The sequence below is a fragment of the Narcine bancroftii genome, chromosome 6 (assembly GCF_036971445.1).
Source record: "Narcine bancroftii isolate sNarBan1 chromosome 6, sNarBan1.hap1, whole genome shotgun sequence".
Taxonomy (NCBI): domain Eukaryota; kingdom Metazoa; phylum Chordata; class Chondrichthyes; order Torpediniformes; family Narcinidae; genus Narcine; species Narcine bancroftii.
Window position 1 is genome coordinate 168,918,309 of NC_091474.1, and position 23,219 is coordinate 168,941,527.

Consider the following 23,219-nt stretch of genomic DNA (forward strand, 5'->3'; position numbering starts at 1 on the left):
GATGGTGAGTCAGTGGTTGGATGGCGGGCTGCAGATTGTTTGGTGGCTTCGGACCGGAGTGGCGGGGGGGGGGGGGGGGGGTGGTGGGCTAGAGGCGACGTTGGACTGAAGTGGGGGGGGGGGGGGGCTAGAGGTGATGGTGTTGAACCGGACTGAAGCGGTGGGGGGGGATGGGGGTGGCAGGGTTGGACCAGAGTGGGAGCGGTTGCCAGCGGCGACTTCAGACTGGGCTGGGGAGGGAGAGGAAGGTGCCACTTTTTTAAAAATGTGATCCCCCCACAACCTCCAGCTCTGCCACTGGTTCAGGGATTTTTCTTGTGCAGCTGAGTGATTGACAGAACACAAGGGAAATGGAAGAGTCAATGTGTGCTGTCCTCTCAGCAGAGTTTCAAGTACAGTAAAATCCCTGTTATCCAGAATTCAAGCAGCCTCAGCTAATTGGCAAAATAATCGTGGAAAATAAATAGGTAAGAAACATGAAATTTAAAATTGGTGCCCCCGCCCAGCAGTCAGTTCGCCAATCCTGCAACATGCAATTTCAAGGAACTGGTAAATTCACTTATCTGGCATCTACCAATCCCCATAGGTGCCGGATATGAGGGGTTTTATTATACTTTGACCCACAGTTCATCGGTACGCACCTGAACAGAAGGATGTTCAAGGAACAGATACATGCTGTCTATACTCTTCATTAAGGGAGCCTTTTATGGTTTGCTGCCATCAGAAGACCATATAGTGGCACTGCCATGTGCTCCTGAAACAGCCAATGACTCCATTGAACAAAGTACAAAGTGACACTTGATGATTTGGGGGAATAGTCCGTGTTGGAGATAATTTCACACATGGGATTCGCATGAAAGGCTCAGCTTTCAGAGTCCCACTAACAACAGCATGCAGTGCAGATTCCCTTTCTAGGCATTAATGACAGGAGGATAAATGTTGGCTCAGCCACACAAGGACACATGAAAACAGGAGCAGGAGTGGACCACCAAGTTCCTAAAACCTGTCCCACCAATACAATAGGATCATGTCTGATCCATCCAAGGCCTCAACTACTCTGCCAGTTTTCCAAAACCCTCTTATCATTAAATTCTTGGCAAACTTCTGAAAGTTCCACAATGAATTGTTGGCACTTGCTTGCATTATGTAAAGAGGTTCAGGACTATACCGTAAAATCAAAAGTCACATATTTCCACTCAGCTGATTGCAGGGATGATGTTCTAACAGTGGTCTACAGCCAGAGTCCTTGTGGAGGGGCAGCATACCTTCTGCTGCTTTCCTAGTGGGTGCCATACTGCACAGGAAGTTTTAATCTTTAATTTTTGCTTTCTATTTTTGACATTTTCAAACATTTTATTTTAGCGATACAGCATGGTAACAGGCCATTCCAGTCCATGACCCCACACTCCCCAAATACACACATGTGACCAATCAACCAAGTAACCCTGTAGGTCTTTGGAATGTGTGAGGAAACTGGAGCATCCGGTGGAAACCCACATTGTTATGGAAACAACATACAAACTCCTTACAGCCGGCACCATATTCAAATTCAGGATATTGGCACTGAAATAGCATTGGGCTAACTGCCACACGAACCAGGCCATTTCTTTTATTGCACCTATTGAAGCTATTTAAAATGGTTTTCAATGAATTAGGGGTTTTATAAATAGAACATAGAAATGTACAGCACAGTCCAGGCACTTCGGCCCATAGCATTGTGCCAATATATTAAACTATTCTAATAACTGCCAAGAATTTCCCTACTGCATAACCCTCCATTTCTCTGTTCAAAGCCTATTTTAAAATATGCATACAAATTAATCCTTTTTGGCGTTACTTAACTTCAATAACTTAGCATTAAACCTGTCAAAGTTCTTTCATTATGTAGAAGTATCTCAATTAAATCTCCATGATGTCTCATTAAATGGGGGAGCACTCATACTTAAACCTACTATCATGGTTTGAAAACCGAACACTAAATTAGTCTCACAAAATTTCAGCTTCAAAGGTTATCCCCCAACAGGTAAAGGGAAAAAGTGTTTCTTCCTTTCTCAGGCACTTCCAACCATCTGAATTGATGCAATCAGTGGATGTTATTTCTTCATGGGTAATTGCTCTAATCAATATGGAGGCTCTATGTAGTTAACATAACATAACAATTACAGCACGGAAACAGGCCATTAGGCCCTTCTAGTCCGCACCGAACCAAACACCCCTTTCTAATCCCACCTCCCTGCACAATGCCCATAACCCTCCATCTTCTTCTCATCCATATACCTGCCCAACCTTTTCTTAAATAATACAATTGACTCCGCCGCCACTATTTCTCCCGGAAGATCATTCCACACAGCTACCACTCTCTGAGTAAAGAAGTTCCCCCTCATGTTACCTCTAAACCTCTGCCCCTTAATTCTTAACTCATGTCCTCTTGTTTTAAATTTTCCTCCTCTTAACGGAAATAGTCTATCCACATCCATTCTGTCTATCCCTTTCATAATCTTAAATACTTCTATCAAATCCCCTCTCAACCTTCTACGCTCCAAAGAATAAAGACCCAATCTGTCCAATCTCTCCCCATACTCCAGATGCTTAAACCCAGGCAACATTCTGGTAAACCTTCTCTGCACTCTCTCCACTCTGTTTATATCCTTCCTATAATTAGGCGACCAGAACTGCACACAGAACTCCAAATTAGGCCGCACCAACGTCTTATACAATCTCAACATCACCTCCCAACTCCTATATTCCATGCAATGATTGATAAAGGCCAGCATACTAAAAGCCTTCTTCACCACCCTATTCACGTGAGTTTCTACCTTCAGGGAACGATGTACCGTCACTCCTAAATCTTTCTGCTCTTCTGTATTCCTCAATGCTCTCCCATTTACCACATATGTCCTATTCTGATTCTTCTTACCAAAATGAAGCACCTCACACTTATCAGCATTAAATTCCATCTGCCATTTTTCAGCCCACTTTTCTAAGCAGCCCAAATCCCTCTGCAATCCTTGAAAACCTTCTTCATTATCCACTATTCCACCTATCTTAGTATCGTCTGCATATTTACTAATCCAATTCACCACCCCATCATCTAGATCATTAATGTATATAACGAACAACAATGGGCCCAATACAGATCCTTGAGGCACACCACTGGTCACCGGCCTCCAACCTGACAGACAATTATCCACTACCACTCTCTGGCCTCTCCCTTTCAGCCAATGTTCAATCCATTTGACTATCTCAAAATTTATACCTAAAGACTGCACCTTCCTAACTAACCTTCCATGTGGTACCTTATCGAAGGCCTTACTGAAGTCCATATAGACAACATCCACTGCGCTACCCTCATCCACATTCCTAGTCACCTCTTCAAAAAATTCAATCAGATTGGTCAAACATGACCTTCCTCCCACAAATCCATGTTGAGTGCTCCTGATCAGACCCTGTCTATCCAGATGTTTATAAGTACTATCTCTAAGAATTTTCTCCATTAATTTACCTACCACAGACGTCAAACTTACAGGCCGATAGTTGCCAGGCTTCCTCCTTGAACCCTTTTTAAATAACGGAACCACATGCGCAATGCGCCAATCCTCCGGCACTATCCCCATATCTAATGACATTTGAAAAATTACCGCCAGAGCCTCTGCTATTTCCTCCTTCACTTCTCTCAATGTCCTGGGGAAGATCCCGTCTGGTCCCGGAGACTTATCCACCTTTATATTCTTCAAAAGCCTTAAAATTACACCTTTTGTAATCTCTATATTCCCCATATTTACCCAATTTGCTTTTTTTATCCCACATCTCCCAATATCCTTCTCCTTAGTGAATACCGAAGAAAAGAAACTGTTCAATATCTCCCCCATTTCTCTAGGCTCCACACACAGTTTTCCACTCTGGTTTTCTAAGAGACCAATTTTGTCTCTAGCTTTCCTCTTACCATTAACATATTTGTAGAACTCTTTTGGATTAGTTTTCACCCTGCTTGCCATAGTTTTCTCGTACCTTCTTTTAGCTTTCCTAATTCCTCTCTTAAGATTCCTCTTACATTCAATGTATCTTTCAAACATCTCCTTAACTCCATGCTTCTTATATCTAATGTACACCTCCCTTTTTCTTCGAACCAAGTTTCCAATATTCCTTGAAAACCACAGCTCTCTCACACCTTTTGCCCCTCCTTTTAACCTAACCTAAAGTTGCTTCCCTTTGTCGAGAAGCATCAGCACATGTTGAGATCACATGGTTGGTGATTAAAAAGTACTTTTATTCCATTGAATGAAAATTACCAAAAGATCCTTCATCCCTGAAAACATCTTAGTAAGTGCTGAAATATTCATATAAAACTTGTCAGAGATCACAGGTAAATATAAACATTAAATTCAGTCTTCTATGATACAATGTGATACACTGATATAATATCGGGGACCCAATAACTCCACAATGGAGATTTGCAAATGTGGAATTGAACCCCAGGTTTAATATCATGCCTAAATAACAAATCTTCAGTTGTGACAACAGTAATAGTGTTCCATCTTCTAAGAAACTCACAAAATATTGCTCTCCTCTGACAAGTGCCAGGGTGTAGACATTGAGAGAGTTAGATAGTTAGCTGTTGGCCCCTGAGGCAGTTAAGCCACATGCCGCTCACTCTGATTCCCAGGAAAATGCAAGAGGTCACAATAATTTTCAGGCTGTCAATAGAGGAACATTTTAAATTCAACTTTAAACATACAGGACTGTAACAAGTCCTCTCAGCCCACGAGCCTGTGCCGCCCAAATCCATCCAATTGACCTAAAAAGCCCGTACGTTTTGAAGGGTGGGAGCAAATCAGAGTGCCCAAAATAAACTCACGCAGACACGGGGAAAATATACAAACTCCTAAGAGAGAGAGCGCCGGGTTCAAACTCCAGTCGCTGGCACCCCAACAGCATTGTGCTAACTGTGCCGCCCTTTAAAGGAAATTTGGTTTCAGGAAGGTAGTTATTTTTTTTTTAATTAGCTTTAGATTAATCCCACTGAAGTACGCTTAAGCTATGTGCATGATATCTTTTTTAATTATCAGACTTACTGTCGCCACAAAATGATCTTGATAGACTTTTATCCTTTACAGATTGTAGATTACATTGAGCCAAACATCTCTTGAGCCAGGCAATTTATGCATGGGTGTCCTCTCTCTCCTTCTCAAGTCCTAAATTGTGTGGCATTCCCAAATGACAATATCAGACAATATCAACAACAAAACTACTTCAATAAGATTTTCTCTTCAGCGTAATGTAAGCAGTTATAAGATATTCATCAGGGTGAGCCCAAAGTTAAAAATAAACAAGAAGAACATTCCTTCAATCAAATATTAGTTGCAAGGGAAAGGTTGCAATAAATCATCTCCCTTTAAGATCTTTTAAATTAAATAAATATCTGAACATGTGGGCTGAATTGTCTCTAGCTGCTGGATCCAGAGGAGTTTTCTCCTTGCTAGTCTCCAATGGATTCCAGTGGCAGACCCTGCCTTAATAGAATTGTCCACCATTACACCAGAGAAACCAAATCTCTGATCCTACACCAATCAAACCTAGGATAGGATCAGAGTCCCCTTTTTCTAAATGAGAATTCCCAGTCTGGAGATTAGGACTTCTTCAATAGAGTCAAAATAAATAAACCTGCCCTTTTTCTAAATGAGAATTCCCAGTCTGGAGATTAGAACTTCTTAAATAGAGACAAAATAAATAAACCTGTCAGATATATCAAAATATTAAACTGGGGTGGAGATAATAATTTATGATGGGTGCAATAGCCATTATACATTCAACCATGTCCCATTCATGGTGTAGAAACATTTCCTCTGGCTTATTTCCCATGTTAGTCAGGTTTGTGGGAATATAAAACTGAACAAGGCACTTCACTGCCCAGCTCCTATCCAGTTAAACAAGAAGTTTAATTCTCAGCATTCTTGTTTCTTGTATTTGTCCAATCATTCAGATCCTTTCAGATTAGGACGAAGGGAATCAATTCCATTATCCTTTCCAAAGTTGTGGCCATTTTCAAGATAGCTAATGATTTCACCCAAAGGAACCTCCTGGAACCACATCAGGTTTTTGTTTTAAGAACACCCCTTTATAGGTGAAAGTCAGTTGCTAAACATGCACACTCTTGGACAAGCTGAATGGGGCAGATTCAATGGCCATTCTGTTCAAAACAGCCTTTTTCAATTGCAGTTGGTAAGGAGAGTGTAGCGCTTGCAAGAGGGCAAATGTTTAACCAGTGGTAGCCCAATATATACTAATTATCTAATTCAACATTGAGTTGGACATTCCACAACATTCCAGATGATGGTAAGGAAAAGCTGCAATTCACAATTATTTCTCTTGCTCAGAACATTACTTTGATATGTAGCTTTAAAAAATAAACAAGCAAAATTCAGCTAGCATTGCTGGTATTGACAGCCACAGTATTTCATAGAAAATGATATTTTGATTTAAACTCCCTCCTCTCCTTTGCTAAACCATCTCCTCTCTACAGTTATCTCGGGAGCAACGTGGGTTGAGGGTGATGTTCCGGTTGTGCAGGAGAGATTTGATTGGGAGGGCTCCTCTTACCACAAGCCAGCCAGCCCAATTCCTGGTGCTTGTTCACGAGCACTGGCAATGAGGCATTCCACCAGATGACCTGGATAGTCTGCTCAGGGAACCACCCCACAGCGTCTTGATTCAGTGTCAGTAAGATGTTCTGAGACGACCATTGTCAGATGGCCTTGCGGTCAAAGGTGTTTGTATGGAAAAAACTTTTGCATGAAGGATAGGTGGTGTGGCAAAGCCAGCTGATTGGGACATTGACAAGATACTGAAAATCTGTGCCAATCAACTAGCTGCATAGGTGTATCTAAGATATGGCAGATGGAGCAGAGAACAGGGGCACAAATATTGGGTGGGGGATATTGAATCAAACCATTCATGTCACTGAAAGACCTTGAGAAAGTTATCCACTCCTTCATTTTCTCCTGTTTAGACTCTCTAACTCTCTACATAGGGGAATTAGTCTGGTCATTATCCTGTCTGCAACTGGTGCAGAATGCTGCAGCAAAGCTCCTGAGAGGAGCCAAGAGGGACCATATCACCCCTGTTCTGGCCTCCCTTCACTGGCTGCCTGTATGGCTCAGAATAGATTTTGAAGTTCTCCAGTTTGTTTATAAAGCCCTGAATGGACCAGCTCTCTCCTACATCACCTAACATGATCTCCTAATGCTCTACTCCACTTCAAGACCCCTCAGATCAGCCACTTTAGGCAGTTGGTTGTTCTGCACTCAAATCGCAAACTCAGGGGAGATCGCGCCTTCACTATTACAGGCCCCAAACTGTGGAACAACATTCCTCCCTCCATCAAATCAGCCCCTTCCTTTAACTCTTTTAAATCCAGGCTGAGGTTGTATTTTTACTTGCAAGTGTTTTAAGGTGATTGTTGATTGTTACTATGTTGTATGTACAATTCTGAACCTCGAGTACACGTTTTATACTGCACTTTAAATAGCTGCTTAAGTTAAGGTGTAATTTATGATCTGTACAGCACTTTGGTCAATGTGAGTTGTCTTAAATGTGCTGTATAAATAAACTAACTAAACTATCCTCACCTTACCTGCCCAATGTCCAGCTGGACTAGCCCAATCCCACTTACCCTTGAGTGCCCCGAGTGCCACTCCGGGCACCTGCCCGGCATTTCATCGGGCCGTTTATCAGGGTAGCTGGGCTGCTGCCCTTTGCGGCGGCGGATCCTTTCTACCTACAGCACTCAAGTCGCAAGTGACTCCCCGCACCTTGCAGCTGCTCCGCTAGAAGTCCTCTGCCTCCGCCAGGGAAACGGTCGCAGACTCCACACAGTGAGTGAGTATGATCTCTGTGAGTTTTTTGTGATGCTTGAATTAAAAGCGTGTTGGTGACGGTGTGTGACTGAAAAAGGGTAATAAGATCTGAAGATTTATTGGATTGAATTACCGTTTCACCACTCTGCATTGTATGTAGTATGTATATAATGCAGCGAGTGACCAGTGAAGGGTCGTGTCAGTCACAGCACTGCCAATCAAGGTTTCACCCCGCCCAAACGCATTAAGTGCACACCTTATATTGGCCAATTTAAATCCCTTTGTACTTGACCTTGGACCATTAGGCCCATTGGCCTTTGTAATTGGCTTGACCTTGATATCACTGTAAATGACCTGGGCTGGATGCCCAAGCTCCCTCTTTGTTATTGTTGGACTCAGACTTGGGACTGGGCTCGAGTTGAATTGCATTCAGACAACCCTGCTTCACTTGGATCACTCCAGGCCTAGAGCAACATCTGGAGCAATTGTTGGTCATGGTAAGATGTGTAATGTACTGTTAAAGGATTGAGACTGTTTAATTAATACTCCTAGTCTGGCCAAGCAAGTTCCTAGTAGCTAGTAGGTGTATGGCTCTACAATGGGCTTTCTGTGCTTCAGTGTTATATGGTTTAATGATTCCAAGTATGACTCTGTCATTGGCTTTCCATGCTGCATTGTTGTATGGTTTAAGGGTTCTATGGTTAATAATGGTTAAAGGTAGTTAATAATGATTAATAGTGTCGTGCAGACTTAGTTCCCCTGCGAGTCTGAGCCAAGGTCTGTGGTATCTTGCTCCTGCTCATCCTCTGCACACAATTAGTAGGAAGAGTATTTGGAGCAGGCGATGGAATGGGGGACTGGACTGGGATGTGATACAGGACATTCTGAGTGAGTTGACATTGATCGACACCGACCCAAAGTTATCAGCAGAAGGCTAGTGGCACAGAAGCCACGGGATGCACTTTTCAGCTTGGAACAGCAAGTAAGAAACACAGACTTCTAATGCATTAACACAGTGTGTGTATGTCAGGTAGCAGTGGCATGGTTGGTGTGTGGCAGTTTTTTTAGTTTTTTAAATTGGGGGCCCAATGTCAGTGGCAACCCTAGGGCGCCATTTGACCTAGATATTCCACTGACTAGTTGAAATGTTCATGGACACTTTCCATCTCTCACTGCTGCAGTTGGAAGTTCCTATCTGGTTCAAAAGGACATCAATCATACTGGTCCCCAGGAAGAGTAGAATGAGCTGCCTCAATGACTATCACCTAGTAGCTCTCACACCTACTGTCATGAAATGGATTGAGAGGTTGGTCAAGATCAGAATTAACTCATACCTGAGAAAAGACTGGGACCAACTGCAATTTGCCTGCTGCCACAATTGTTCCACAGTAGATGCAATTTCACTGGCTCTCCACTGGTTTACAACACTGGTTTCAATAGCATCACCCCCTTAGTATTGGTCAGTAAGCTTCAAAGTTTGGGCCTCTGCACCTCCCTCTGCAACTAGATCCTTGTCTTGGAAGCTCACAGTCAATAACAAAAACTTCTCACTGACAATCAACAGATGCACCTCCAGGATGTGTGCTTAACCTACTGGTATACTCTCTCTACACTAATGACTGTGTGGCTAGGCCAATTCAAATGCCGTCTACAAATTAACTAATGTCATCAGTTAGTAGAAGAACCGACTCGGGATGGTGTAATACTGGATCTCCTGTTAGGGAACGAGCTAGGTCAGGTAGCGGACATTAATGTTGGAGAACCAATTGGGTCTAGTGATCATAATTCTGTTAGTTTTAGGGTAGTTTTAAGGAAGAGCAAGGAGAGGCCTAAAGTTGAGGTTCTGGATTGGAAAAGAGCAAATTTCGAAGGAATAAGAAGGGATTTGTGAAGTATTGAGTGGGACAGGATATTTTCAGGTAAGGATGTTAATGAAAAATGGAGGATATTCAAAAAAGAAATTTTGAGGGTACAGAGTAGTTATGTCCCAGTCTGGATCAAAGGAAAGGCTGGAAGTCATAGGGAGGCTTGGTTTTCGAGGAATATTGGAAATTTGGTTAGGAGAAAAAGGGAGGTGTACAAGAGGTATAAAGAGCAGGGAGCTGAGAAGTTACTACAAGGAGTGTAGAAGGAATCTTAAGAAAGAAATTAGAAAGGCCAAAAAAAAGGCATGAAGAGGCTTTGGCTGACAGAGTAAAAATAAATCCAAAGGGTTTATATAAGTACATTAAAAGTAAAAGATTAGTGAGAGATAAAATTGGACCCCTTGTAGATAGCGAGGGTAGGCTGAGTGAGAAGTCTGAGGAAATGGGGGAAATTTTGAATGATTTCTTTGCCTCGGTATTTACTAGGGAAAAAAATGTTGAACCAGTTGAAGTAAAGAAAAATAGTGGGGAGGTCATGAAGCATATAAGGATAACCGAGGAGGTAGTGATGGCTGTGTTAAAAAAGATAAAGGTGGATAAATCTCCCGGACCGGACAAAATATTCCCTAGGACACTCAGGGAGGCTAGTGGACAGTTAGTGGGGCCATTAACAGAGATATTTAGGATGTCACTGGCCACGGGGGTGGTACCAAAGGATTGGAGGGTGGCGCATGTGGTTCCTCTGTTTAAGAAAGGGTCCAAATGCAAACCTGGAATTATAGGCCTGTAAGTCTGATGTCTGTGGTGGGCAAGTTGATGGAAAGTGTTCTGAGGGATGCTATTTACAAATTTTTGGAGGTACAGGGATTGATAGGGAGTAATCAGCATGGTTTTGTCAGGGGTAGATCATGCTTGACAAACCTGATTGAGTTCTTCGAGGGGGTTACAAAAAAGGTTGATGAAGGAAAAGCTGTGGATGTTGTCTATTTGGACTTTAGTAAAGCTTTTGACAAAGTTCCCCACAGGAGGTTAGGAAAAAAGGTGGAGGCATTAGGTATAAATAAGGAGGTATGAAATGGATTCAGCAGTGGTTGGATGGAAGGTGTCAGAGAGTAGAGCTAGAAAATTGTTTGTTCTATTGGAGGCCGGTGACTAGTGGAGTTCCTCAGGGTTCGGTCCTGGGTCCACTATTATTTGTTATATATATTAACGATCTGGATGTAGGGGTGGAGAATTGGATAAGCAAGTTTGCGGATGACACAAAGATTGGTGGTGTTATGGACAGTGAGGTAGATTACCGTAGATTAAAAGGTGATTTAGGAAGGCTGGAGGTGTGGGCTGAGAAATGGCTGATGGAATTTAATACAGATAAATGTGAGGTGCTACATTTTGGAAAGGCAAATTTAAATAGGTCATATAAATTGAATGGTAGACAATTGAGGAGTGCAGAGCAACAAAGGGATTTAGGAGTTATGGTAAATAGTACCCTCAAGGCTGATACTCAGGTAGATGGTGTGGTGAAGAAGGCATTTGGAATGTTGGCCTTCATAAATCAGAGTATTGAATTCAAGAGTAGGGAGGTTATGATGAAATTGTACAAGGCATTGGTGAGGCCAAATTTGGAGTACTGTGTACAGTTTTGGTCACCAAATTATAGGAAAGATATAAACAAAATAGAGAGAGTGCAGAGAAGGTTCACGAGAATGTTGACAGGATTTCAGGGTCTGAGTTACAGGGAAAGGTTGTGCAGACTGGGGCTTTTTTCTCTGGAGTGTAGAAGATTGAGAGGGGACTTGATAGAGGTGTTTAAGATTTTAAAAAGGACAGACAGAGTAAATGTGGATAGGCTTTTTCAATTAAGAAAGGGGGAGATTCAAACTAGAGGACATGGTTTAAGAATGAAGGGGGAAAATTATAAGGGGAACATGAGGGGAAATTTCTTTACGCAGAGGGTGGTGGGGATGTGGAATGAGCTTCCGGCAGACGTGGTTGAGGCGGGATCATTGGTTACATTTAAGGAAAGACTGGATTGTTACATGGATAGGAGGGGACTAGAGGGGTATGGACCGGGTGCTGGTCAGTGGGACTAGGAGGGTGGGGATTTGCTATGGCATGGACTAGTAGGGCCGAACTGGCCTGTTCTGTGCTGTAATGTGGTTATATGGTTATATGGTTATACCACAGCTGTTGGCAGGATCACAGATAACAGTGAGGAAGTATACAGAAGTGAAGTAGATCACCTAGTTCAGTGGTGCCACAAAAGCATCTTGCACTCATTGTTAGCAAAACTAAGGAATTAATAGTGGACTTCATGAAGGGGAAACTGGGAAAACACAAACATATCCTCATCGAGGGGTCAGCAATGGAAAGGGTAAGGAACTTTAAATTCCTGCATGTCAGCATCGCCAAAGACCTATCCTGGGGCCATCATGTGGATGCAATCATGAAGGAGGCACACCAGGAGTTATATTTCATGAGGAATTTGAGGAGATTTGGCATGTCACCAAAGACTTGCAAATTTCTAAACGTGTTCAGTACTGTGGGAGCATCAGTGTCTCATATAGAAGTATCAAGGTGCAGGACAGAAAAAGGCTACAAAGAGTTGTAAACAGCCAGTGTTATCATGGGCATTTGTCTTCACTCCATTAAGGACACTTTTAAGAGGTGGTGTCTCAAGAATGCAGTCTCTATCATCAAGGACCTTCACCACCCAGGTCATGCCCTTTTCTCACTGCCACCATCAGGAAGGAGGTACAGATGCCTGAAGACACATACCCAAAGTTACAAAAATAGCTTCTTCCATCTCCATCACCTGATTTCTGAGTGGACAATAAACCTATGGATACTACCTCACTTTTTCTCTTGGACTAATTATTTAATTTTAAAATCTGCTATTTATGGAATCTAGCGCACTTTAGCACCTGTAATGCGCAACACTGATGGTGTGAAACAACAAACGCCATGACATATGTTCATGACAATAAGCCTGATTCTGATTCTGATTCTACGACAATTTGTTCTGCTTTACTTAACTGCAAAGAACATTGGACAAATTACAATTTAAATAATGCTTTTATTTCCAACCATCATATTTTACTTAATTAACTTACAAACTCCATTCAGATGCATTTTCTTCCATCAAAGCTTGCTAAAATTTATCCATTAATTCTTTATGATGCAAAGAAATAGATTGTGGCAGCTCACCACTAGGCAGGCGAACCGGCCCCGCTTGTAAGCCATGTGGTGGGGCAGCCAGCCAAAATGGTGAGGTCGGGGGTGTTCCCTTCCTCCCAGCAAGGGGCTCAGAAGCCCATGGTGGGGGACCACGTGATGCCCGGGTGATGTCAGTGCCCTCCAGCGTGATTCTCAGCCAGGTCTGGGCTGGGAGTATAAGTACAGCCCAGCAGCCTGCAATAAACTAGTCTGCTCACTGAGCTCATCCCGTCTGGTTGTGTGTGTGTTATTGCAGGAGCAGTGGAGCTGCCGCTACAATTGGTAACCTCGACTGGTTCAAACGTCTTTGAACCCATCGTGAGCGAGCCTGGGATCAGTGCTATAGCCGTGAAACTGCCTGAGACCTGGTTCGGCCACGGGGAGGCTCAGTTTCATCTCCACCAGATTTCGTCCGACATGACCAAATTCTACCATGTGGTCTCTGCCCCGGACCAGGCCACCACCAGAAGCATGCTGCACCTCATTCAGCACCCACCTGTTGAAGACAAACACGAGAGACCATCAAGCGAGTGCTTACCAGATCCCTTGGACTATCCAGACACCAGCGTGCTGCTCAGATGCTGCACCTTAACGCTCTGGGGGACAGGTCCCCGATGGAGCTGATGGATGAGATGCTCACGCTCATGGGTGAGCACACCAACTACCCACTCTTCAAGCGCATTTTCCTCGACCATATGCCTGCTGCTGGTCCAGGAGAGCTTGACCGACCCAAGGAGATCCAAGAGTTATGGCTCGCATGATTTCCGGAGGGCTCAGCAGTCAAACAGGTCATGAGGCATGGGCACGAACATGCCAAGCCTGCCCCTAGCGCTGCGCTAGAGCATCCGGCCCCTGCATGGGCCCCCAAGAGCATAATCAAGGCAACAGAATCCGCTCCAGGCCACTGCTTCTACCACCAGCACTGGGAAGCCAAGGCTTGGAAGTGTCATCAGTTCTGCTCGTTCCAGAGAAATGACCAGGCTGACTGCTGTTAAAGGCTGCGGTGCTGGCCAAGGACACAGTCTCTTCTACCTTTGGGACTCAGTCAGCGGCCGGTGGTTCCTCGTTAACACTGGAGCCCAGATCAGTATCATCCTGGCCACGGCTGTTGAGTCCAGGAACTGACCTCATGGACCTCCCCTCCGTGCGGCCAATGCAACAAAAATCCAGACATATGGAGACAAGACAGTCCACTTCCAGATCGGCCAACAAAATTTCGCATGGAGGTTCACCATCTCATCCCTCCCAACTGCCATCCTGGGTGCAGACTTCCTCCTCGCACACTGGCTTCTGGTGGACATTTGAGGTAGGCGCCTGGTGGACGCCCGTACCTTACAGGCCATTTGCCTCGACATCTCCTGCTCGGAGCAACTGCAGATGGCCATGATTAGCACACCCAGAGACGAGTTCCAACGATTCCTGGACGAGTTCCCGACACTCCTCAAGCCACAGTTCTCCGCTGCCTCTCCGCGCCACGGGGTGCTCCACCACATCCCCACCCAGGGCCCACCAGTTCTCGCCAAGACATGCTGGCTCTTGCCTGACAAGCTCCAGATGGTGAAGGAGGAATTTTCGCACCTGTTGGAACTGTGGATCATTCAGCAATCCAACAGCCTATGGGCATCACTGCTCCACTTGGTCCCGAAAGCCTCCGAAGATTGGTGTCCCTGTGGAGACTGTTGATGGCTCAACGAGGCAACAGTTCCTGACTATTACCCCATCCCTCACATCCAAGACTTTAGGGCCAACCTGCACAGTGCGAGGGTTTTCTCCAAGGTTGACCTGGTGTGCAGGTATCATCAGATCCCGGTGAACCTTGAGGACATACCCAAGACAGCCATCATCACCCCCTTTGGCTTGTTTGAATTCCTGCGTATGCCGTTCGGGCTCAAGAACTCCGCTCAGACCTTCCAGCACCTCATGGACTCTGTGGGCAGGGATTTGGATTTCGTCTTTATTTATTTGGATGACATCCTCGTTGCCAGCAAGGACCAGGCACAACACAAGGCCCACCTGCGCCCTTTTCTCCTGGCTGGCTGACTTCGGCCTTACCCTCAACCCAGCCAAGTCCCAGTTCGGGAAAGAGTCCATGCAGTTCCTGGGCCATACCATCACGGCCGAAGGAGCCACGCCCGCCGCTGCGAAGGTCACTGCTATCAGGGAGTTCCCACGCCCGGAAAGCCTCAAGGGGCTGCAGGAGTTTGTGAGTATGGTCAACTTTTACAACCGCTTCATCCCGGGAGCTGCACGCATCATGCAGCCGCTATTCGACCTCATTGCAGCCAAGCACAAAACGCTCGCTTGGAACCCAGAAGTCTGCACTGCATCCGAGGCCACCAAGGACGCCCGTGTGAAGGCCACCATGCTTGCCCACCCGCACACCCACCTGCATGTGGCACTCTCTGTCGATGCCTCTGCCACAGCCGTCAGTGCCATCCTGGAGCTGCAGGTGAATGGACATTGGAAGCCGCTGGCATTCTTCAGCAGCCTGCTCCACTCGCTAGAACGCGAGTTATTGGGCATGTACCTGACGGTGTGGCATTTCCACTAATTTTTGGAGGGGAGGACTTTTACCAACTTCACCGACTACAAACCCCTCACCCAGGCGCTCGTGATGGCAAAGGATCCCTGGTCGGCCCGCCAGCAGCATCACCTCTCCTTCGTGTCAGAGTTTATCATCGACATTCGGCACAAGGCAGGGAAGGACAATGTGGTTGCCGATGCACTCTCGCAACCAGATATCTGCGTGCTGACAACCGGCCTCAATTTTGACCAGCTTGCCTGGGACCAGAAGTCTGATGAGGAGACGAGGGCCTTCAAGACCGCCATCACAGGCCTGCGGTTCTGTGACCTCCCGACTCCGAGCGATGAAGACACCATCCTGTGTGATATCTCCATGGGCACCCCACAACCAGTGGTTCCCCAGCAGTGGCGCAGGCAGATCTTCCATCACATCCATGACCTTTCACATATGTCTATCAGTTCCACTGTCTGAATGGTGGCAGAACAGTTCGTATAGCATGGGCTACGGAAGCAGATCGCGGGCTGGGCCAGGTCATGCACACATGGCCAGACGTCCAAGGTGCATAGGCACACCAGGGCGTCCGTACAGGAGTTCGAGCACGTCCGGGAACGGTTCAGGCACATTCACGTGGACATCGTCAGGCCCTTACCTGTTTCCCGGGGCAACCGTTACCTGTTTACGATGGTGGACCGCACCACTCGCTGGGCTGAGGTGATCCCGATGCCAGATGCCTCCACCGACTCATGCTCCCGAGCACTGTTGCATGGTTAGGTCACCTGGTTTGGCGTCCCGGGTCACCTCACCAGTGATCGGGTTCACATCTGCGCTCTGGGCACAGCTCGCCAGCAGGTTGGGGATCCAGCTACACTGCACCACGGCCTACCACCCACAGGCCAATGGACTGGTCGAACGTCTGTACCGCTACCTTAAGTCGGCACTCATGGCCCACCTCACCGGTCCTGACTGGGCGGACGAACTACCTTGTGTGCTCCTGGACATCTGCTCCACTCCCAAGGAAGATCTGCAGGCGTCATCAGCTGAGCTGGTCTACAGTGCACCGCTGGCACTACCTCGAGAGTTCGTCAACGCACCTCACAATTCCCAACGGTCACTGCACGAACTACTTCCTCACCTCAGGGCATGCTTGGACTCGTTCGAACCCCCACCACCACCCAGGCATGGCACACGCCCGTCTCACATTCCTGGCGAACTGCTTATGTTTTCATTTGGCGGGGCCCAACAGCGGCACCTCTGCAGCGACCATATGAGGGGCTGTACAGGGTTTACCGTGGACAGCTGAAGCCAGCACACCTCGATCCCACTGAGCCTGTGGTCATAGCCCAGCACAAGAAGCGAGGCCGCCCAGCGAAAAAGGAGATTGGCACCAGTTCTGGGGGGTGGGGGGGGGGTGTGTGGTGGCTCACCACTAGGCAGGTGAACCAGCCCCACTTGTAAGCCATGCGGCGGGAAAGCCAGCCAAAATGGTGCCATCGGGGGTGTTCCCTTCCTCCCAGCATGGGGCTAAGAAGCCCGAACTGAGGGACCGTGTGACACCCGAGTGACGGCAACGTCCTCCAGCGTGGTTCTCAGCCAGGTCCGGTCTGGGAGTATAAGTGCAGCCCAGCAGCCTGCAATAAACTAGTCTGCTCACTGAGCTCAACCCGTCTGGTTGTGTGTGTTATTGCAGGAGAAGTGTAGCTGCCGCTACAAGATAATCATTTAGCCTGAACCACACAAGTGTATTTAACATCTTTGACAGCAGACAGAGATGTAATGGCTTTTTGAGGCAATTTTGTATTTGTGTTCATTTCAATTTGAAATTGATTCCAATAAAAGTAATTTGATAGTAAAGAACTCCTGCCATATTGTTGTGAGCAGTTCATTGGTGATACAGGTATAATGAATTTTCTCCTACACAGGGTCCAGTCAAAGTGCACTTGCTGTAAAAACACAGAATAATGGAAACACTCAGCTTTTCAGATTCCACTTGTGGAAAGGGAAGCAGAGATTATGTTTCAGGTGACAGACTCCTCACTCTTTCTGACAAAGGGCCTTCAATCAGAAACATTGTTTCTCTTTCCACAGATGTCTGAGAGTGTTTCCAACATTTTCTCATTATATTTCAATTTTCCAGCATCTGTTTGTTTTAAATTTCAGCTGTGCCCCTTGTCCCAGTTTGAAAGTGTCCCATTGCTTCTCAATTGCATTTGCAGGACTTTAATCCATGCCTCAATTTTGTTCATTGAACAAATGTGTGTTGATCTCAACCTTTCAAGAGAAAGGAGACCAGATTTCCTCTGTTTGATGTAAAAATCTGACAGCAATTACCTGAATTTAATTATAAGACTGCCCTCCTAAAATTGGATCCCCTCACAGACAAAGGGACTCGCGTCCTTTTTACTAATTTAAATATCATATTTGGAACATCCTTCAATCCTGTAAACTCAGGAGAATACAGTTCAAATTTATGTGACTTAGCCTCAATTTAATCTTTAGAGCCCTGGTAATATTCTGAAGAATCTACAATGTACCAAGGAGAATCTATTTAAACCTTAAAAAGCAAGATTAAAGTATTGAACACTAAGTAGAACAACAGTAATTTGATATTTTCTCTAATCTTTTTCTGATAGTTGCTGAAGAAACAAAATAAGTAAAGGATATATATTAAATGAGAGAGACGTTGAGTCATTATTAATTTGATCTTTTTACCTTTGAATCAGTAAAATGCTGATTTCAATTGTGAGTAATTTAACTATATTTAGCTTCATTTATCCAAGTGACACTTTATTCCATAAATGAACAAAGGTTACTCAATTATAAAGCAGCAGCTAAAATTGCGTCTTGTCGTTTCACGGATCTACTGGTAGAGAGAGGCAAGCTATTCAGCCCAAAAACTCTATGCTCATGTTAATGTTGCACACCATATATTTATTTAGTTCATAGTTATGCTTAGTGCAAAACTACATGCTAATGCATTTTAATTCAACTGCAACAAATAGAAAAAGAATTAAGCTTTCATAGTAACCTCAAATACTTCAAGCTTGATATTTCTTATAACTAGTGAATAGTTCGCCACAAGAGGGAACCTGACCAATCACTCTTGACATTGAATGTTATTTGTAGTACAGTAAGTCCTTGAATAACATCATTTCGCTATAATGGTGAAGAGAATAAATAAATAATAAAATGCCGCGCCACACTTTGTTGTTATTTGGGTTTGAACCGAATGCTGCTAGGTGCTGCCTCTTGGAATTTTTGCTTTCCTAAACATTTATTCCTTGATTTATACCTGTTGCAATCAACAATTGTAAGAACATTTCGCAGTAATGCCAAAAAGATTGCTCAAAGAGTAATGCTCAAAGAGTAACACCTTTTTAAAACCCTGAGCTAATCAAAAAGTTCGAACAGTCACAGCAACACCAACACCACGACCGTCGACACCACCTATCACTCCACCCCAACCTGAGGCAACACTAAGTCCCTCAGAATTTCTTGCGACAATCCCAACCTCACCTTCTGTGATGATGACGACCAAGGTGCTTCTCTGCCTTACAATGATTGGCCTCCCTCCCAATACCAAATATTTTTATTAATCTTAAATGACTGTAGAGCACACATTTTAAATTTAAATTTAGGCATACAGCACGGTAACAGGGCCTTTTGGCCCATGAGTCTGTGCCATCCAATTACACCCAATTGACCGACAACCCCAGTATGTTTTGAACAGTGGGAGAAAACTGCAGCACCCAGTGGAAACCCACACAGACAAAAAGAAAATAAAACTCCTTACACAGCATGGGTTTCGAACACTAGTCCCAATTGCTGGCGCAGCAACAATGTTGTGCTCACTCCTACACTAACTGTGCCACCCTTTATTTCAATGCTTAATAAAAGAAATGTTTTGTGTCATTAATTAGAAGTTAGGTGATGTTTTTGTAACCAGTGCGGTGGCCCACAATTGCGGAGATCAGGCCGGCACATCGCGCGACAGCACATGTGGGCAGAGATCACTAAAGCGACTCTCAGGACAATGAACCAGCAGGGGTAGAAGCTGGGGCAGCATCAGGCCAACAGCCCTAAAATGGCATTGGTCAAGCTGCCCAGCTAACTCAGCAGAAACAGGCCGGGGAAGAAGGGCATTCATATGCATGGATGTTCCCACCTGCTATGTTATTCATATGGGTGACTCAGCCAATCAGCAAAAATGGCGGGAACTTGAACAGTATAAAAGCAGCCTTTCCGGCCCTAATAAAGGAGTGAATTTAACCTGCCACACTGTGTGTGTGTGTGTGTGTGTGTGCGTGTGTGCGTGTGTGTGTGTGCGTGTGTGCGTGTGTGCGTGTGTGCGTGTGTGTGTGTGTGTGTGTGTGTGTGTGTGTGTGTGTGTGTGTGTGTTGTAGTGGTTGGCTACACTGGAAATAAACTGTAGGAATTTATCTTTTGTTCTATCATTGACCCTTTGGTAAAATTGTTTTTATTCAATGTTTCACTTAAAGTAGCATTTTCCAATAATTTATGAACAATGTTAAGTGAACACTGCCTGTACTAAGCAAACATCACCCACATATTGGGGGGAGGGGGGTCATTAATAACCAGCTGAATTAAATATGTGAATATCATGCCTCTAGATCAATTTAGAGGATGCAAATTCTGTGGTGTGTATTCCAGAAATTACTTTCCTAAGCCACTTTATCCTCATTGAGGGAGATGTTGACATCATTGCTCTCTACTTGCCTGCATGGTTGCAGGTGCAATAAAATTCAAGATGTTTAGCACTCTCAAGATTCTTGATCCACTTAAACCACTTCATCCACTACAGAGTACCATAGGTTTAATGTGTACCATGGGTTTAATATGTACCATGGGTCTAACTTAGTGAATTCTTCAATCTTGTGACCCAATCTCAAGAGATCTTAAAGGCCTGGTGCAGTGCACCATCACCTCCAAATTCCCTGAATTAAAATTCCTCACAGCTATACTAGGCATTCAGGAGGGCTCAACAGCAACTATACATGCTAGTCTTGTGTATCTACATATTAAGAATTAATTAAAAATAACTTGCTCTATAATTTTAATCATAAAAATGCAGCTGAATATTTCCAATAGATTCTTTTATTGAGAATTGAAAATATTAGCCAGAATTTTTGTAATGTAAAACAGGCTGAGGAGACAAATAAAATTAAACTTTTTAATTAAATTAATACTTTTAATAAATATCCGATCCTCGGACCTAAGTCTATGGAGGGTACTGGTAGTTAATATTCTCATGAATAAACTCAATAAAATGTAAAGACCACAACAATTAAGATGCATTTTGACTCCAATTGCAAGCCTATAATCTAGCCCAGCCATGACCAAAGCAATCATGAATTTTCCTTCATGTCAAGGGAGCAAAAATGTTTTTAAGCTCAAGCTGAGCAAAATGACAAATGGTGTAGATTTTATGACCTCAAGGTGTGTGAATTAGAATTTATTGTCATATATACAAGTTCCATGTACAGATATAATGAAATTTTCAGTTGCCACAACTTCCCAGTCACTTAAAAAATATTAAAACTTCTCAGGCCTGCGTGAAGCAAATTTGATATAGAAATTCAATTTCTTGGTAGTTTTAACCACTTTTTTTTTCACGGAGTGCATTGAAACACTTCAATATTGAATTTAAGTATAAACACATGAGATGCCAGAGAGATAAAAAAAGATAATGCATATAAAGGAAGAGAAAAGAAATGATAAATATTCACAGTTAGCTATTTGTACAAAAATATATTGTGTCAGTAATGAAATCCTGATGGCTAGTTGAAATAATCCTGCAGAAAGTAAATGTCAGGTGTTTCTCTCCAACATCTAGCAGATTGCATTCACAATTCATCAAATTGGTTAACATAAAAAGTGAAATTGTGAACACTAACCAAGGACTGTTTGCTTTTGGCTTTCAGACTATTCATTTAAATATATATTCTTTAAAGAAAAATCATTGAATAAAAGGAAAATGTTCTTGAAATAAACATCTAGACAGAAATTTCATGGATTTATTTATAGTATTGTTAGATAATGATTAGTATAATTCCTCACAGACTATTATATTTCCTTCTCCTTTGTACATTTTTTTTTCTCCTTAAAACTACTGAGTAAGAAACCTGGAAGCCCACAATCTGTGCAGATGCTTTCCTTTGCTCAGAATACTCAAGCATGGTAATGTAATACTGAAGTGCCTAGAAGTGATATAAACCTTCCACATGGTTGTCATTTCTTTGGAGTTTTAACCACCTTTTCATGGAACTGCATTAAAGCCTTTCAATATGAGATTTATTCAAGAAGCACAAATTTGGAAAAGACACATTGAGAAAATATTTAATAGTGTAGCATGGTTGGCATAGCGGCTAGTTGCAACATCTTTACAGTGTCAGCGATCAGGACCGGACCGGGGTTCACATTCCCACACTGTTTGTAAGGAGCTTGTACGTTCTCCCTGTGTCTGTGTGAGTTTTCTCTGGAGACTTGTGTTTCCTCCCATTGTTTAAAACATACCAGGGGTATAGTTTAAGGGGGTGTAAATTGGGTGGCATGGGCCGATACAGCCTGTTAACAGGCTGTCTATCTAAATTAAATTTAAAATACTAAATTGGTCTCTGGACCAAATGGAAATTCATTTGGCAGCTTATTTTGGTAAATTATCAAAAATCCATTTACCAGGGAAAAATCTGAATTTCATTCTGTGCAGAACTACTCTGAGTAATTCACTCATCTCTCAACTAACTGAACACTCTTCCAACCTTGTAGCTTAATACTGTTTATAAAAATCGATTGCTCTAGTTCGAAAATCAAATCCAGATGGAGTAATTTAAATGAGTAAAGATATCTTTGTGACTGTAGAAGGATTTTAGTTATCTGCTGGCAGCATAACTGCTCAATTTTTCGCATCTTTCTCGATTGAAATAGTTTACCTGAGTTCCAGAGGTACTGAATCCATACATATGTACTAGCAATGAAGAAAAGCCAGTGCACTGGTACGAAGATAAAGCAGCACACATCAGAAGTAAATGCTGCACATAGAAACAGTAAGGAAGTAGCCTAAGAAACAAATAAACATCTCGTTAATATAAATCATTCCAGTATTCTCACACTGTAACTTTAGCATAAATACAGAAGAACAGTAGAAAACTGATGAAGAGTTTAACACAGGGGTGGCCAACCTTTTAATTTCTAATTTAGACATGCAGGCTATTTCAGCCCATGAGTCCGTACCGCTCAATCAAACTACAGGAGCAGTAAGTACTCACAGAATAGCCTGTTACCGCGCTGCAGGTCTAAGTTTAAAAATTAAAAGGTTGGCCACCCCTGGTAGCATGTGCTCAATAAAAGATATCCTTGATAAGCTTCCAGTAGGACCGATAGTAAGTGGGATGCTTCCTATCCTGCAAGCTTCAGCAAATTCATTGGGAGACTGATGTGACTTGTTGGAGCTGGAATGTGACTGACACATAATTCCAGGTTGTTTTGACTTTGACTGCTGAATTATACGAATGGGAGGGAGATTACCTATTCTGGATGTATCTGGCTTAAGTGTATTGCTTCGAGCAAATGTGGAAATAATTGGCTCTGGGTCCTTAATGCTTGCAAGTTGAAGATGGATCCCATCTTCAGTTGTGCTTCTTAATGCTGTGGATAATTTGTGTGCTAGCTCATGTGCATCCATTTAATATTGGTCCCATTTATTATTGCAATTGTTTCCCACCCAGTAGTATTTATTGATTAATACAG

At 43.7% G+C, this 23,219-nt stretch overlaps 1 protein-coding gene across 1 annotated transcript in view; it reads right to left on the bottom strand.

Annotated features, from left to right (window-relative positions):
* Positions 1–23,219, bottom strand: part of LOC138737352 (macoilin-like) — a 77,532-nt gene that overhangs the window by 45,784 nt on the left and 8,529 nt on the right. The window contains exon 3 of the mRNA XM_069888103.1: positions 22,403–22,529. Within this exon, the coding sequence (XP_069744204.1) occupies positions 22,403–22,529 (127 nt within the window). The remainder of the gene's footprint in view (positions 1–22,402; positions 22,530–23,219) is intronic.